This window comes from Hyperolius riggenbachi, chromosome 5 (genome assembly GCF_040937935.1).
Source record: "Hyperolius riggenbachi isolate aHypRig1 chromosome 5, aHypRig1.pri, whole genome shotgun sequence".
NCBI lineage: Eukaryota > Metazoa > Chordata > Amphibia > Anura > Hyperoliidae > Hyperolius > Hyperolius riggenbachi.
This window is the reverse complement of record NC_090650.1, coordinates 1030268-1048450: the sequence shown is the minus strand read 5'-3', so window position 1 is coordinate 1048450 and position 18183 is coordinate 1030268. Positions and strand designations below refer to the sequence as shown.

The 18183-nt window shown below is 50.8% G+C and overlaps 1 protein-coding gene across 2 annotated transcripts in view; it reads right to left on the bottom strand.

The window, feature by feature from the left end:
• The window catches only part of HEPACAM2 (HEPACAM family member 2), a 229170-nt gene that overhangs the window by 144523 nt on the left and 66464 nt on the right, over positions 1 to 18183 (bottom strand). Inside the window, exon 1 of one of the 2 annotated variants that reach the window (XM_068238469.1) lies at positions 15716 to 15766. The exons of the other annotated variant lie outside the window; for it this stretch is intronic. Within the exon in view, the coding sequence (XP_068094570.1) occupies positions 15716 to 15734 (19 nt within the window). The 5' untranslated portion in view covers positions 15735 to 15766. Of the gene's footprint in view, positions 1 to 15715; positions 15767 to 18183 lie in introns of those variants that run through there. 2 annotated transcript variants of the gene reach the window in all.

Genomic DNA, 18183 nt, shown 5'->3' with positions numbered 1-18183 from the left:
ATCCGTGTTCAGGGAGAGGAGACATTTATAGACACGCAGCCCACAGACTTGCTAAAAATGCTTCTCACAAGATTTATGCGTTATGAAATATGAGGAATACATGCTGGATCATTAACCTCTAGGAGACCTCCACCCCTTTCATGGAAACACCTTTTTTCAGGTTACATAAACTGGGTTTATTTAGTCTGGAGAAAAGGCGTCTCAGAGGAGATCTAATTAACATGTATAAATACATCAGAGGGCAATATAATAGCTTGGCGGATGAGCTTTTAGTCCCTAGGCCTTCTCAAAGGACTAGAGGACATGATCTGCGCATGGAGAAAAAACGTTTTAGCCATTTATTTAGGAAAGGGTTCTTTACAGTAAGTGTGATTTAAGAAGTGGAATGCATTGCCACCAGTGGTGCTCACCGCCAGGTCGTGATCACGCTTACGTGTGGATTCACGACCATTTTGACGCATTCCGCCTCGGACACGCTAAGCCGTGAATAGATTTTCAACCACGAAAATCTGCTTCGGCTACGCGTGAATGCGGACAGAAATCCGCATTCACGCTCGTGAAACCCGGGGCTGAAGTCGTGGTTTGCGGAAATGCGTCAAACTATGCGGAAGTGACACATTGCAGGCCAATCAGAGTGCCCCAGCCAGGCCCTAGCAACCAATCACAGGAGGGGAGCTATGCCCTCCCCTCCTGAATATAAAGCGGCGGCCATGATGGAAAAGCTCTGTCCTTGCTAGACTGTGGTGCTGAGAGGATTATCTCCAGGCCATTGTTGTTTGAGCAAGTGCATTTATTGTGTTAAAAACAAAGCGTTTTTTTTGCTAACACTGCTCTTATACTGTACACAGTTAGCTAGTCAGTGAGTGATTGCTGTAGTTAGTTGTAGTCAGTGTAGTGTACAGGGCCGGATTTGTACTTTTTTCCACCCTAGGCCCAGTACCACCGACCGCCCCCCCCCCCCCCCCCCGCATTTTTTTCAACACTGCCTACCAACACTTTTAACTTTAAAATAAACCACAAAATGTTGGCGAAATGGGGTCAAACACCATATTAGTATTGTGTTCCAAATAATCCTTTAGGTGAGTGTATACTCACACATATACGGTTCAGATACCCTTAAAGGATATATGAGTAAAATAAAGAAGTGAATCTTTACTTATTTCGTTTTTGTACAGCCCCTAGAAGCCTATCTGCTCTCGTGCTGAAGTTCTGCTGTCCTCCAGGCTGCCACTGTCCCCTCTGTAAGATTGCCGACCCCCTGCCCGGACATTCACGCCTTGTGATTGTGCTCCCATAGCATTGTGTTTGTGCTGTCCGCAAATAATGCATCTGTTCATAGGAGTGCGATCATGAGAGCCACACGGCACATCCACACGTGCACAGAAGCCCGCAACCCATCCATGGGTGGGTGATCTTACGGAGGGGTTAGACAGGAGCAGCCTGGATGACAAAGTAACTTCAGTGTGGGAGCAGATAGATTTCTATGAGGCCTAGGTAAGTAAAGTTTCACTTCTTTATTTTACCTCATATAGCCTTTAAAAAGTAGCCATACTACCTAGGGGCTTCTTACCAATCCCCATAGGGTACATACTGTAGCTACTCTGTTTTCATCCCAACTAGGGATGAGCATTACAATCGGTACCTCTGAAAACCATGTTACTAAATTTAAAGGAGTTCTTTCACAAAAAAAGTAGGCAGTTAAAATGTGACAGATGACAGGTTTTGGGCCAGTCCATCTTTTTAGGGGGATTCTCAGGGCTTTCTTTGTTTTCAACAGCATTTCCTGAACAACAGTTGCAAAATCTAACTGACATAATAGTGTGCAAATGATTAGGGAGGCCGGCTGGTATCTTGCTATTTTGGCAGTTAAACTGTTGTTCAGGAAATGCTGTTGAAAACAAAGAAAGCCCTGAGAATCCCCCTTAAAAAGATGGACTGGCCCAAAACCTGTCATCTGTCACATTTTTTAACTACCTACTTTTTTCGCGAAAGAACCCCTTTAAACTGATGCACTAACTGACAACAGCACTCACCCTTTTCGCTACCTCTGTGCGCCGCCCTCTACATAGCATTTCAGCTCTCCAGCTACTTCATCATTCACAGTTGGAACTGGAAGAGCAGAAAGGCAATGTATAGAGCAGCGCACAGAGGTGGCAACAAGGGTGAGTTAACCGAACAAGCCTTACTAGCCCCTCTGAAAGATCAAAAGTTGTGGGCTACTGCGCATGTGTGGACCAGGTCACACATCTCCTTGATCGTGCTCCCATGGCGGGGAGCAGTCTACTCATGCGCATAACGCTCAGAGCAGTGGGAGCGTGATTGAGGAGGCGCATGGCCTGGGTCGCGCATGTGCAGAGGCCACGACTGGTCTAGTGGACAAGTTTTTGGAGGGGGACAACAAACCATGAAGAAACCAAGAGACCTGTAAGGCTACGAGGGGCTGGAGGAAGCCCCCGGTACGTAAATTAAAACTTTTTCCCGTCTCAGGGCCCTTTTCCACAATAGCGTTTGCGATTGCTGAATCGCAAACTGCTAGTGATTTTGAAATCGCTACGGTTTGCTTTTTAACATAGGAATCGTGGTAGGTCATTTGCACTACTGCGATTCGTTTTTTGCCTAATCGTGATCGTGTGGCGGAACAATTATTGCCGAGATTTTGCTATGCAGTGCATAGCAAAATCGCGATCGCAAACGTCAGGAAATCGCCGCTAAATTTTGTACTTTTGCTGAATCGCAATCGCTAGCGTTCAGCGCGAACGCTAGCAATTGCTAGTGGAAAAGGGGCCTCAGGGATACTTTAAAGGAAAAAGATTTATACTTACCTGGGGCTTTCTCCAGTCCCCAGTAACCAGTTTGCTTGATCACCACCATTTTCCCACAATGATGAAGCCGCAATCCAGCCCAGTCGCATACCAGAGTGCATGGCCCCGATTGAAATATCATTAAAGGGAACCAGAGAGGATCGAAAAAAGGTTTTATACATACCTGGGGCTTCCTCCAGCCCCATACGCACGGATCGCTCCCACGCCGCCATCCTCTGCTGCCTGGATTCGCCGGTACCAGGTCCCGTCATTGCCGCGACTCGGCCTGCGGACGGGGCCGATTCTCCGCATCACACAGAACTCCCTCTATACGCTACTGCGCAGCCGCATGCGTACGGGTATGGAGGGAGCCCCTGTGATGTGGACAATTGGCCGCGTCCGCCGGAAGTGACGGGCCCGGTACCGGCGGTTCCAGGAAGCGGAGGATGGCAGCGTGGGAGCGATACAGGCTTATGGGGCTGGAAGAAGCCCCAGGTATGTATAAAAGCTCTTTCTATTTCCAGGCTCCATTCCTCTCTGGTTCCCTTTAAGAGCATTTTGTGCAAGCAGTTATAGTAAGCAAAATGGGCTGCGCAGAACATTCCCTGTCCGCACCGCACATACGCTGCCTGTAAAGTGCGAAACTGAGACAGAGAGCATGGGCTGCTGGACAGGGCAGCCGCAGAAGCAAACCATTAGGGGACACATTCAGCAAAGACAGGATGGGGGCTTAAGAAGTCCTCAGCATATAATTACTACCTTACTACATACATTAATTAGCAAATAACATTTAGCTTCTAAGGGGGACCCTCAGTCAATATCATCACCCAGCTTGACATTCATTTTACATTTGATTCCTGACACTGACAGTCAGGAACACAGACATCATCATGCTTCAGGCCGGCTGGCGGCTGCAGCAAAAACTTACAGTCAATTCCGTAGTCACAGATCTGGAGCCACTGCCAGCCAGCCAGGGATGTGCGCAGCTAAGGGGGGTCTTTGCCGAGCGCATGCGCACTGCACTGAGGCTCTCATATCCATCAGCCCCAGCGGCACCGCGAGACCTCCCCTAGACTCCTGGCCAGCCAGCGCTGTGCTGTTTAAATCTGTGACGTCACGTGACGTCACTGATTGACAGCGGGGGCGCCCTATTGAAAGAGCCTCTCCCTCGCTCTCTCTTAGCCGCCTGCAAGTTGGAGCTGCCGCCTGCCTGGGACTCCAGAGTCTAGAGCGAAAGTCTGCCTGTACTGGCCGGCGGCTGGTGACTGCCAGATGCAGGCAGGCTAGGCTAGCTCGAGTCCAGGGGCAGGGCAGGGGCCAGGGCGCACCACCATCGGCACTCGGAGACGGAGTCCGATCTGCTCCCAGGCCTCCTGTGGGATCCCGCCTCCCGTCCATGTTGCCAAAAAACCGCAGCCGCTTTCACCCGCCTTGCCTCTGCTCACATTGCACACAGAGCAGAGCGGCAAGCGGGGTGGGCGGCTGCGGACACACACTACCGTCTAGCGGGGCAGCGCAGCGGGCGGCTCACTGGCTCAGTAGTGACAGGCTGACACAGCGCGTATGGAGGGACAGCAGGTCACAGGTGCGTGTTGCAGTCAGTTAACCTGTGTCACCCGCAGCCGCCCCAAGAATGTAGCAAATTTAATTCCGCCCTAGTCCTGTGCCTTGGGGGCCTTTCCCTAAATCCGGCCCTGGTAGTGTAGTGGGAGTGTGGGAGTCTAGTGATTATTTAACTGTGTGTAGTGCTGTGCAGGCAGGTTCAGTGCTGCAGTGTAGTGGGAGTGGGGATTATCTGTGTGTAGAGTGCAGGCAGGCAGGTTAGTGCAGCTGCAGTGTTCACTTGTATATTCCAGTGACAGTTATACACTTGTACTATTTGCAGGCAGCCAGTCACACCACCGGCGCCGCCACTCTCTGCCAGCGCTGTTCATTCATTCTGTCAGTGACCTTGTGCCGTGCCCAGTGCCCACTGCTCGCTCGCTGGCATATGAGCATCTCATTACACAGTGTGACATCCTTGTGTGCCCACTGCATCCTTCAGTGACCTAGTTGTATATCCAGTGCCCACTGCATCCTTCAGTGACCTAGTTGTATATCCAGTGCCCACTGCTGTGCCCACTGCATTCTTCAGTGACCTTGTACTGTGCCCACTGCATCCTTCAGTGACCTAGTTGTATATCCAGTGCCCACTGCTGTGCCCACTGCATCCTTCAGTGACCTTGTACTGTGCCCACTGCATCCTTCAGTGACCTAGTTGTATATCCAGTGCCCACTGCATTCTTCAGTGACCTTGTACTGTGCCCACTGCATCCTTCAGTGACCTAGTTGTATATCCAGTGCCCACTGCTGTGCCCACTGCATTCTTCAGTGACCTTGTACTGTGGCCACTGCATCCTTCAGTGACCTTGTACTGTGCCCACTGCATCCTTCAGTGACCTAGTTGTATATCCAGTGCCCACTGCTGTGCCCACTGCATTCTTCAGTGACCTTGTACTGTGGCCACTGCATCCTTCAGTGACCTTGTACTGTGCCCACTGCATCCTTCAGTGACCTTGTACTGTGCCCACTGCATCCTTCAGTGACCTTGTACTGTGCCCACTGCATCCTTCAGTGACCTTGTACTGTGCCCACTGCATCCTTCAGTGACCTAGTTGTATATCCAGTGCCCACTGCTGTGCCCACTGCATCTTTCAGTGACCTTGTACTGTGGCCACTGCATCCTTCAGTGACCTTGTACTGTGCCCACTGCATCCTTCAGTGACCTAGTTGTATATCCAGTGCCCACTGCATCCTTCAGTGACCTTGTACTGTGGCCACTGCATCCTTCAGTGACCTAGTTGTATATCCAGTGCCCACTGCTGTGCCCACTGCATCCTTCAGTGACCTTGTACTGTGCCCACTGCATCCTTCAGTGACCTAGTTGTATATCCAGTGCCCACTGCTGTGCCCACTGCATCCTTCAGTGACCTTGTACTGTGCCCACTGCATCCTTCAGTGACCTAGTTGTATATCCAGTGCCCACTGCATTCTTCAGTGACCTTGTACTGTGGCCACTGCATCCTTCAGTGACCTTGTACTGTGCCCACTGCATCCTTCAGTGACCTTGTACTGTGCCCACTGCATCCTTCAGTGACCTTGTACTGTGCCCACTGCATCCTTCAGTGACCTAGTTGTATATCCAGTGCCCACTGCATCCTTCAGTGACCTTGTACTGTGGCCACTGCATCCTTCAGTGACCTAGTTGTATATCCAGTGCCCACTGCTGTGCCCACTGCATCCTTCAGTGACCTTGTACTGTGCCCACTGCATCATTCAGTGACCTAGTTGTATATCCAGTGCCCACTGCTGTGCCCACTGCATTCTTCAGTGACCTTGTACTGTGGCCACTGCATCCTTCAGTGACCTTGTACTGTGCCCACTGCATCCTTCAGTGACCTTGTACTGTGCCCACTGCATCCTTCAGTGACCTAGTTGTATATCCAGTGCCCACTGCTGTGCCCACTGCATCCTTCAGTGACCTTGTACTGTGGCCACTGCATCCTTCAGTGACCTAGTTGTATATCCAGTGCCCACTGCTGTGCCCACTGCATCCTTCAGTGACCTTGTACTGTGCCCACTGCATCCTTCAGTGACCTAGTTGTATATCCAGTGCCCACTGCTGTGCCCACTGCATTCTGCAGTGACCTTGTACTGTGGCCACTGCATCCTTCAGTGACCTTGTACTGTGCCCACTGCATCCTTCAGTGACCTTGTACTGTGCCCACTGCATCCTTCAGTGACCTTGTACTGTGGCCACTGCATCCTTCAGTGACCTTGTACTGTGGCCACTGCATCCTTCAGTGACCTAGTTGTATATCCAGTGCCCACTGCTGTGCCCACTGCATCCTTCAGTGACCTTGTACTGTGGCCACTGCATCCTTCAGTGACCTAGTTGTATATCCAGTGCCCACTGCTGTGCCCACTGCATCCTTCAGTGACCTTGTTCTGTGCCCACTGCATCCTTCAGTGACCTAGTTGTATATCCAGTGCCCACTGCTGTGCCCACTGCATTCTTCAGTGACCTTGTACTGTGGCCACTGCATCCTTCAGTGACCTTGTACTGTGCCCACTGCATCCTTCAGTGACCTTGTACTGTGGCCACTGCATCCTTCAGTGACCTTGTACTGTGGCCACCGCATCCTTCAGTGACCTTGTACTGTGCCCACTGCATCCTTCAGTGACCTAGTTGTATATCCAGTGCCCACTGCTGTGCCCACTGCATCCTTCAGTGACCTTGTACTGTGGCCACTGCATCCTTCAGTGACCTAGTTGTATATCCAGTGCCCACTGCTGTGCCCACTGCATCCTTCAGTGACCTTGTACTGTGCCCACTGCATCCTTCAGTGACCTAGTTGTATATCCAGTGCCCACTGCTGTGCCCACTGCATTCTTCAGTGACCTTGTACTGTGGCCACTGCATCCTTCAGTGACCTTGTACTGTGCCCACTGCATCCTTCAGTGACCTTGTACTGTGCCCACTGCATCCTTCAGTGACCTTGTACTGTGGCCACTGCATCCTTCAGTGACCTTGTACTGTGCCCACTGCATCCTTCAGTGACCTAGTTGTATATCCAGTGCCCACTGCTGTGCCCACTGCATCCTTCAGTGACCTTGTACTGTGGCCACTGCATCCTTCAGTGACCTAGTTGTATATCCAGTGCCCACTGCTGTGCCCACTGCATCCTTCAGTGACCTTGTACTGTGCCCACTGCATCCTTCAGTGACCTAGTTGTATATCCAGTGCCCACTGCTGTGCCCACTGCATTCTTCAGTGACCTTGTACTGTGGCCACTGCATCCTTCAGTGACCTTGTACTGTGCCCACTGCATCCTTCAGTGACCTTGTACTGTGGCCACTGCATCCTTCAGTGACCTTGTACTGTGGCCACCGCATCCTTCAGTGACCTTGTACTGTGCCCACTGCATCCTTCAGTGACCTTGTACTGTGCCCACTGCATCCTTCAGTGCCGTTGTACTGTGCCTGGTGCATCCTTCAGTGACCTTGTACTGTGCCCACTGCATCCAGTGATTCATTACTAGCAACATGTCTGGCAGGGTTTCGCGGGGTGAGAGGAAAGGGAGTTCAATTGCCTCAGCCACTTCTGGGACTGCTCCACGTCCAGGGAGAGGACGCCCAGCTGTACGTGGTAGTGATGCAGCAGAAAAGGGGGCAGCAAAGCCTGGGCCGAGTCAGCGGACGCCATTGTCCAAATATTTTAAAGTTTCTGGTCCCCGTGTGGTGGTTGAGCAAATGGAACCTGACGTACTCATGGACATCATGACTTCCTCCCAGACCTCTACTGTGAGCACCACTCCAAGCAGCAGCAGCAGCAGCCAACATCCCACGCTTGTTGTGACATCCACCCCAGCACCCACTGGTCAGCAGCCCTCCCAGGATGACAGCGTTCTGTCCCTCAGTCCGGCATCTGGGAACCTGCTGATGCAAGAAGCACAGGACTTACTGGGGACTGATGTGGCAGAGATTGAGATCGGGCCACAATCACAAGCGTTGTTGAGTTCTGGTGATGAAGAAGAGGGGTCTGTGTCTGGGGATGTAGGGACAGAAGAGGAGGCGGGGGAGTCAGAGGAAGAGCTGGATTATGATGATGCTGCTGATGATGACGACGTTGTGGACCCAAACTATGTGCAGCCTGCTGAGTCCGTGGAAGAATGGTCAGAGCAGGATGACGAGTCACCTCGGCCTAGGCAAGGATATCGCCATATGTCAGGCAGGGGCATCGGCAGCAGTGGGCGTGGAGGAAGTAGACAGGACACTGCTTCAGCCGGCACCACCACCATGCAACCCCCGGCAACTACTACCACACATTGCTCCGCTGCACCCTCTGCTAGTGGGGGCCGCAGTAAATTAAAGTCACCAGTGTGGGATTGCTTTGAGGAATGTACTGATGGCAAAAGGTATGCGGTGTGCAGGTTATGCAGCAAAAGATTGAGCCGTGGGAAAAGTCTGAGCAAGATGGGTACCTCATCCCTCCAGGGCCACCTGAGAAGCCGCCACTGCCGCGAGTATGCGGACTTTAAGAGGAAGCAGGCACTGCTGGCAGGGGTTCCTGAGAGCAGAAGGCCCACCAGCGCAGCAGCATCCTCCCTCCCTCAGGGTCGTGAATCCCCCACAGCAGCAGCAGTAGTAGCACGCAAGCGCTCTTCCACCTCGGCTACTCAGGACACAGACATTGAGGCTGGCAGCCAGTGGTCGTCTCTCTCCTCTGTCTCCCCTGCATCCCAGCATCGTCAGACCCTGCTGAGCGACACCTTTCAGGGTCTGACCAAGCCTCTGCCTCCAAGCCACAGGCGGATCCGCAAACTAAATGGCTTGCTGGCCCGGGCCATGGCATCACAGCTGCTTCCCTACTCCCTGGTGCAGGAGGGGAGCGCCATGCGGACGCTGCTCCAATTTGGCATCCCCGAGTGGCAAGTCCCCAGTCGCCGCTATTTCAGCAGGAGCGCGATCCCAGCACTCCACAAGTTTGCGGTGGAAAACGTGGCCCGTTCCCTGGACTACTCTGTGGGCAAGCGGGTCCACGTGACCATGGACTCGTGGAGTAGCAGATTTGGGACAGGTCGCTACCTGTCCTTTACAGCCCACTGGGTGACACTGATGGAAGGGAGGGAGGACAAGAGCGCATCAGCCCAGCTAGTGGTGCCACCACGCGGGATCAGGGGGGATGCAGAAGGGTCCCGTCACGACACTCCCTCAGCACCCGGAAAGCAAGCCCGCCTCGGCAGCAGCAGCGCCAAGCCTCGGCACTGCCAAGCCCTTTTAAAATTGGTGACCCTGGGGAAGGAGAGGCTTACGGCCACCAACGTCCTGGCCGCCCTCAGGAAGCAGGAGCGGAGGTGGCTGACCCCCAGAGGCCTGGAAGTGGGGTATGTGGCAGCCGATAACGGGGCCAACCTGGTGGCAGCAGTGCAGCAGGGAAACCTCCAGCACATCCCCTGCTTGGCCCACGTGCTCAATCTTGTGGTGCAGCGCTTCTTGCGCACCTACCAGGGGATGAGCGAGCTGCTGCAGGATGCCCGGGCGGTGGTACGCTTTTTCCGCCTGTCAGCCACTGCCTCTGCACTCTTGTCCACCTTACAGCAGCAGTATGGAAGGCCACAACACCGGATGATCATCGACATGCCAGTTCGCTGGAATTCGACTCTGGCCATGTTGGAGCGGCTGTGTCAGCACAGGCTGGCTCTTAGGGCCTACATGCTAGACCCAAGTGTCCCCAGCAACCAGCAAGTCCCCATGATTACTGCCACTCAGTGGACACTGATGCAGCAAGTATGCCTGGTGCTGAGTCCCTTCCTGGAGGCAACCAAGATGGTCAGTGAGGAGCGGGCCTCTGTGTGCCAGTGGGTGCCCTTGGTTTGTCTACTGGAGCAGGCAATGGACATTTTAATTGAGAGTGGGGATGAAGCCCTGAGGCAGTTGGAAGAACAGGAGCAGATGGCAGCACAGTCCAGCTCAGAGGAGGGCTCACAGCAGGTAGTGGAAGAGTTGGAGGTCCCTAACCTGAATGAGGAGGAGGAGGAGGAGCAGAGTGCAGCAGGCGTTGTACGTGGATGGCGGTTTGAGGAGGACAACGACATGGCACAGGAAGAGGACAGGCATGCGTTATGGGACAATGGCGAGGACGAGGAAGATCTTGCTGGCAGGGCCCACTTGTTTCCCATGGCTGTGCACATGTTGCGCTGCCTTCGCAGGGACCCCCGGGTGATCCAGATGCGTTCAAGGGAGGACATCTGGATTACCTTGATGCTTGATCCCCGTCTGAAGGGGAAGCTGGGAGACTTAATGACGCCATCCACCACCGAGCAACGCACAAGGGAGTTGAAGGAGGCCCTTGTGCGCAGACTACTGGAAGCATTCCCCCAGCCTTCCACCCCCACTGTAACTGCTCTGCCAAGCCAGCAAGAGGTGCCTGCCATTGCCACTAGCAGCACAACAACAACCACCAGCAGCAGCAGCAGCAGCAACTGGCGCCCCGGAGACCTGAAGAGCCTAAGCAAGAGCCTGTATGCAGTGCAGCAGCCCAGAACAGAGGTGCCCGCCACAGCATCCACCACCAACCAGCAAAAGCAACGACTGACCACCATGGTGTCTGACTATATGGGGTCATCCAGCGGGCTCAATGACACCGACAGCCCCGTGGTCCCCTTGGAGTACTGGGTCAAGAGACTGGACATCTGGAGCGAGCTTTCCCAGTACGCCCTGGAACTCCTATCCTGCCCTCCTTCCAGTGTCCTCTCAGAGAGATGCTTTAGTGCGGCCGGTGGCGTGGTCACAGAGAAGCGCTCTCGGCTCTCCCACGCCTCTGTGGACAAACTCACCTTCCTGAAAATCAACCAGGCTTGGGTGGAAGGTGAGTTTCTGGCCCCTATTGTCGGACACAGGGGGACATGAAGTGGCTGCTGCATGTGCTGTTGTTAACTATGCCTGCCTTTATAAAGACATTTACTACCTGCCTAGTGCCTACCTTGGTTAATTTTTTGGTGTTATGGTACTACTACCAGTAAGTTGCCATGGTCCTCCTTCTGAGCTGCTGAACTGACCGCCCGCTTTGTCCACCTGACTCAGTCGCTACTACACTCTGCGTTCACACTGCCCGGGTCACCGGGTGCATTTAATTTTTTGGCCAGCACTATGATGCTGTGCTACTACTACTGTGCTGCTGCTGCTGAACTGACCGCCCGCTTTGTCCTCCTGACTCAGTCGCTACTACACTCTGCGTTCACACTGCCCGGGTCGCCGGGTGCATTTAATTTTTTGGCCAGCACTATGACGCTGTGCTACTACTACTGTGCTGCTGCTGCTGAACTGACCGCCCGCTTTGTCCTCCTGACTCAGTCGCTACTACACTCTGCGTTCACACTGCCCGGGTCGCCGGGTGCATTTAATTTTTTGGCCAGCACTATGACGCTGTGCTACTACTACTGTGCTGCTGCTGCTGAAATGACCGCCCGCTTTGTCCTCCTGACTCAGTCGCTACTACACTCTGCGTTCACACTGCCCGGGTCGCCTGGTGCATTTAATTTTTTGGCCAGCACTATGACGCTGTGCTGCTACTACTACCACCAGTATGTTGCCGTGGTCCTTCTGTGCTGCTGAACTGACCGCCTGCATAGTCCTTCTCCTGACTCAGTCGCTACCACCACTGCACTCTGCGTTCACACTGCCCGTGTCCACTGACAACTCTGCTGCGATGTCATCGCTAATTGCTGCAAAAAAAACAAAACAAAAAAAATTACAAAAACCTCTCTGGAGCCTTTTTGCCGTCAGCCACTCATCCTCCTCCAGCGGTACCTTCGCCGCCAAGTGCCATTGGAACTCGCCTTCACCTCTTTGACTGCTTAACGCGTATATCCCTTTTTAAAACCACTTATTACCAATTAATAGCCCCATTTAAAGTGTTGATTTCACTTTAACATCCATTTTCTCTAGAAAAAATTTTTTGGGGGGAATTTTATATGTTGAAGTTATGTTGCCCCTTATCACCTCGATAATCCATGCTATTTGGGGGACTGTAGCATGTATGGGGGCTTTGTTATTAACGTTAAAAGAAAATCCGCCTCCGGGCGTGAATCCGCGCGTGATTACGCCATTCACGGGAAAAAAATCCGCGTGGTTGCGTGGACACGGACGAAAATCCGCATGCGGCGGGGCCGAATGCGGATTTTTTTTTTTGCAACCACGCGGATTTCCGAATTCGTGGATGAGGCACATCCGAGCATCCCTAATTGCCACAGGAAGTCGTTATGGCAAATTCTATACCTGCATTTAAAGGAGGCTTAGATGCTTTCCTTGCGTTTAAAGACATCCATGGCTACAATTACTAGGTAATGCCTAATGATGTTGATCCAGGGATATTATCTGATTGCCATCTGGGGTTTTTTCCCCTTTTGGGGCTAATTGGACCATGTCTTGTAAGGGTTTTTTCCCTTGCTCTGGATCAGCAGGGATATGTGAGGGAGCAGGCAGGTGTTATGCCTTCCTCTGGGACAGCAGGGATATGTGAGGGAGCAGGCTGGTGTTGTGCCTTCCTCTGGATCAGCAGGGATATGTGAGGGAGCAGGCTGGTGTTGTGCCTTCCTCTGGATCAGCAGGGATATGTGAGGGAGCAGGCTGGGGTTGTGCCTTCCTCTGGGTCAGCAGGGATAGGTGAGGGAGCAGTCTGGTGTTGTGCCTTCCTCTGGATCAGCAGGGATATGTGAGGGAGCAGGCTGGTGTTGTGCCTTCCTCTGGATCAGCAGGGATATGTGAGGGAGCAGGCTGGTGTTGTGCCTTCCTCTGGATCAGCAGGGATATGTGAGGGAGCAGGCTGGTGTTGTGCCTTCCTCTGGATCAGCAGGGATATGTGAGGGAGCAGGCTGGTGTTGTGCCTTCCTCTGGATCAGCAGGGATATGTGAGAGAGCAGGCTGGTGTTGTGCCTTCCTCTGGATCAGCAGGGATATGTGAGGGTGCAGGCTGATGTTGTGCCTTCCTCTGGATCAGCAGGGATATGTGAGGGTGCAGGCTGGTGTTGTACCTTCCTCTGGATCAGCAGGGATATGTGAGGGTGCAGGCTGGTGTTGTGCCTTCCTCTGGATCAGCAGGGATATGTGAGGGTGCAGGCTGGTGTTGTGCCTTCCTCTGGATCAGTAGGGATATGTGAGGGTGCAGGCTGGTGTTGTACCTTCCTCTGGATCAGCAGGGATATGTGAGGGTGCAGGCTGGTGTTGTGCCTTCCTCTGGATCAGCAGGGATATGTGAGGGTGCAGGCTGGTGTTGTGCCTTCCTCTGGATCAGTAGGGATATGTGAGGGAGTAGGCTGGTGTTGTACCTTCCTCTGGATCAGCAGGGATATGTGAGGGTGCAGGTTGGTGTTGTGCCTTCCTCTGGATCAGTAGGGATATGTGAGGGAGTAGGCTGGTGTTGTACCTTCCTCTGGATCAGCAGGGATATGTGAGGGTGCAGGCTGGTGTTGTGCCTTCCTCTGGATCAGCAGGGATATGTGAGGGAGCAGGCTGGTGTTGTGCCTTCCTCTGGATCAGCAGGGATATGTGAGGGTGCAGGCTGGGGTTGTGCCTTCCTCTGGATCAGCAGGGATATGTGAGGGTGCAGGCTGGTGTTGTACTTTATATTCTTGCTGAACTCGATGGACAAATGGCTTTTTCAGCTGAATACATCGCTCTTCTCTGAGAATTAGGAGCGTGTTGTCTTAATGACTCACTTTCATGCTGGAACTAATTAGTGACTGCTCCATCTTCAGATAGACAAAAACATGGATTTGGCCCCGTGACATGAGCGCCCCCCGCTGCTGCCAAATGTGATGCGGATTCTGACATAAACATGACAGCAGGCAACGATCTGCCGCACAGCACACACCTACGCCTCCAAATCCAACCACGAGAGAAACACGACTGCTGGCAACAATCTGCCACACACCATACACCTCTGCCACCAAATCCAACCATGAGAGATACACGACTGCTGGCAACGATCTGCCGCACACCACACACCTCCACCACCAAATCCAACCACGAGAGAAACACGACTGCTGGCAACGATCTGCCGCACACCACACACCTCCTCCACCAAATCCAACCACGGGAGAAACACGACTGCTGGCAACGATCTGCCGCACACCACACACCTCCACCACCAAATCCAACCACGAGAGAAACACGACTGCTGGCAACGATCTGCCGCACACCACACACCTCCACCACCAAATCCAACCACGAGAGAAACATGACTGCTGGCAACGATCTGCTGCACACCACACCTCCACCACCAAATCCAACCACGAGAGATGCACAACTGCTGGCAACGATCTGCCACACACCACACACCTCCACCACCAAATCCAACCACGAGAGAAACACAACTGCTGGCAACGATCTGCCGCACACCACACACCTCCACCACCAAATCCAACCACGAGAGAAACACAACTGCTGGCAACGATCTGCCGCACACCACACACCTCCTCCACCAAATCCAACCACGAGAGAAACACGACTGCTGGCAACGATCTGCCGCACACCACACACCCCCACCACCAAATCCAACCACGGGAGAAACACGACTGCTGGCAACGATCTGCCGCACACCACACACCTCCACCAAATCCAACCACGGGAGAAACACGACTGCTGGCAACGATCTGCCGCACACCACACACCTCCACCACCAAATCCAACCACGGGAGAAACACGACTGCTGGCAACGATCTGCCGCACACCACACACCTCCACCAAATCCAACCACGGGAGAAACACGACTGCTGGCAACGATCTGCCACACACCACACACCTCCACCAAATCCAACCATGAGAGAAACACAACTGCTGGCAACAATCTGCCACACACCGCACACCTCCACCACCAAATCCAACCATGAGAAAAACACGACTGCTGGCAATGATCTGCCACACACCACACACCTCCACCACCAAATCCAACCACGAGAGAAACACCAACAGGGTAAAAACAATATTTCTTTAAAATGGTTAAAATGAAGTAGGTAGCGGTGGACTTACCCCTCCAAAACAGACACAAAGATTGCTGTTTTAAGCAAAAATCAGTTAAAAAAAAAATCAGGGTATATCCCACTTCCTCAGGCAATAAATAGGAGCATATCACTGTTGACAGAAGACAGTATGCTAAGTACTCATACAGACAGCCAAGATATATAAAAAAATTATACAAAAATTTAAATTTTTTTTATATATAGAATATTTTCATAAAATGGCTAAAATGGGCTTTGAATTGAATATATATCTGTGTATATGCGTGAGGTGTGTGGATAAAGAGTATTCTTACATACAACAAACTAAAATTAAGTGCTTAAAAAGGGGTTAAATAAAGTAATCAAAAGACTCACCCAATGCGGTCCGGTACATAGCCTGGCGCCTCTGTACCGAGCAATGTTGGAATGAGGCCTCTTATACTGTGTTAATCCCCTATTAGGGTGTAATTAGCCAATGGGAGGGAGAGTGTAGGTGTGCATCATCAGTGTGGGCCGTCGCTCTGTGTATGACATCACTCACATGGCTAATGCAGTCCTCATAATAAGAGCTGGTGAGGGCAGGATTTTTGTGTCTGATGTTGTGGTGGCTGGATAGTGCACTGGTCAAGGGTTCCGTCTCTGACACAGGAGACCTGAGTTTGAATCCCGGCTCTGCCTGCTCAGCAAGCCGGGCAAAATCTCACATATAAAATTTATATAACCTGCCAGCATGTTGAGAAGGGGATTTTTTGCCTATTTTGGGGGATACCTTATTTTGAGTTTAAAAAATATAAAGGTTATAAAGCAAAAATCAACATAAAAGTAGATATAACATTAAAAATCAATGTGGTGATAAAAATTATTAATAGTACATGAGTAATAAACAAGATAGAAATGATGAATAGTGTAAAACATCTAACATGAGACCAATACAATTAGTATATTCAATAGTAATTATAAAAATAACTCAAACATTGTGCAAACTGGCAAATGAATGATTTATACACTGCGAAGGATTGTTCGGTATGGACCCATGTATACAGCTTTAGACTGGGTGGTTTAAAAAGTCTAAAACTCAAATGTCTAAAAAGGTCTAAAAGTTGGATGGGTCTAAAACAGAAAAAAAGTGAAAACATGGAAAGGAATGGGTATAAAACCAGAATTATATATAAAAGACACATTAAATATAAACCACACCACAAATATACATAAAGAAAAAAAAATATATATATAAAAAATATACATATAAAAAAATAAAAAATAAAAGAGAGGACCATAAAAAAAGGAAAAAGCGGAGTATTAAAGTGCATTAATATAGTTTTTCTAGCTGCTCGTTGAGGCCGCTAGGTGTGAGGGTATTTAGTAACTGGATCCAGTACATTTCACGTTTTTTCAAATTGTCGAAGGCATCTGGGTGTGCATGGTTAATGGTTTCGATAAGGGTGATACAGAACAAATCTGGGTTGCTGTTGTGCACGGTGGTGAAGTGTCTCGACAGGCTGTGTAATGGGAAGTTGTTGAGAATGTTTCTTTTGTGCTGACCAACCCTACTCCGCACCTTTTGTGTGGTGCGGCCTACATATTGCAGCTGGCAGGGACAAGAAATTAGGTAAAGGACATATGAAGAATCACAGGTAATGGGGTCTTTAATTTTGAATTCTACTTTGGTAGATGCAGATGTGAAGATGGTAGTGGCTGAGACAAATTGACATGCTTGGCATCTGCGGTTATGACAAGGGGCGGAGCCTGGTTGTTTCAATTTCAGTGTTTTTGCAGTGGCGGTGGGGTGTGAGCGTAGTCGGCTCGGGGCCAAAATGTTCTTAAGATTGGGAGCCCTTCTGAATGTCAGGGCTGGGGTGTTTGGTAGAAGAGGTAAAAGGTAGGGGTCCTGTAAGAGGATTTCCCATCTATTTTGGAGAATGTTACGGATCTCTTTATGTTGGGCACTGAATCTGGTGATGAATCTCGGTGTTGTAGTGCTGGTTGTGGACTGGTTTGCTGAGTTAATCTGTGTATTTTTGGGTTGGGTGGCTTCATCTTTGACTAGCTTGCTGGGGTACTTTCTTGTTAGAAATTTTTCTGTAAGGGCGCTTGATTGTGTTTTATATTCATTTGGATCTGTACAATTTCTAAAAATTCTTCTATACTGACTATATTTGGTGTTATTTATCCAGGGTCTATGGTGAAAACTGTTGAAATGAATATAATTGTTTGCATCCACCGGCTTGAAAAAGGTTTTTGGTTATTATGGAGTTTTCGTCGATGTACAGGGTGAGGTCAAGGAAATCTATTGTGTTCTGATGTAGCTGGTGCGTGAATTGTAGGCCTGCTGGATTGGAGTTCAGGAATTTGAGGAACTGGGGAATGAGGTCTGGGTCACCTTTCCAGATGAATATAAGGTCATCTATATAACGTCGGTATAGTATGATATTGTCGGTGAAGGGATTGTCTGCTGTCATTTTGATAAGTTCTATATAACCCATGGTGAGATTAGCATATGAAGGTGCGAAGGAACTCCCCATTGCCGTGTCGCTGACCTGTTGGTAGGTGTCATTACAGAAGGTGAAAACGTTATGTGTGAGTATGAATTCAGTACAGCTGGTAAGAAACTGTTGTTGTGATGTTGGCATGGACGGATTGGTGGACAGGAAATGTTGAATGGCTTTAAGACCGAAATGGTGGGGGATATTTGTATATAAAGAAGTAACATCACAGGTCAACCACATGAAGTCCGGTTGCCAATTAACATTTTTTAGAAGTTCAATGAGGTGTTGGGAGTCCTTTAGGTATGATGGTAGATTTTGTACATGATGTTGAAGATGTTGGTCCAAGAACTGGGATAA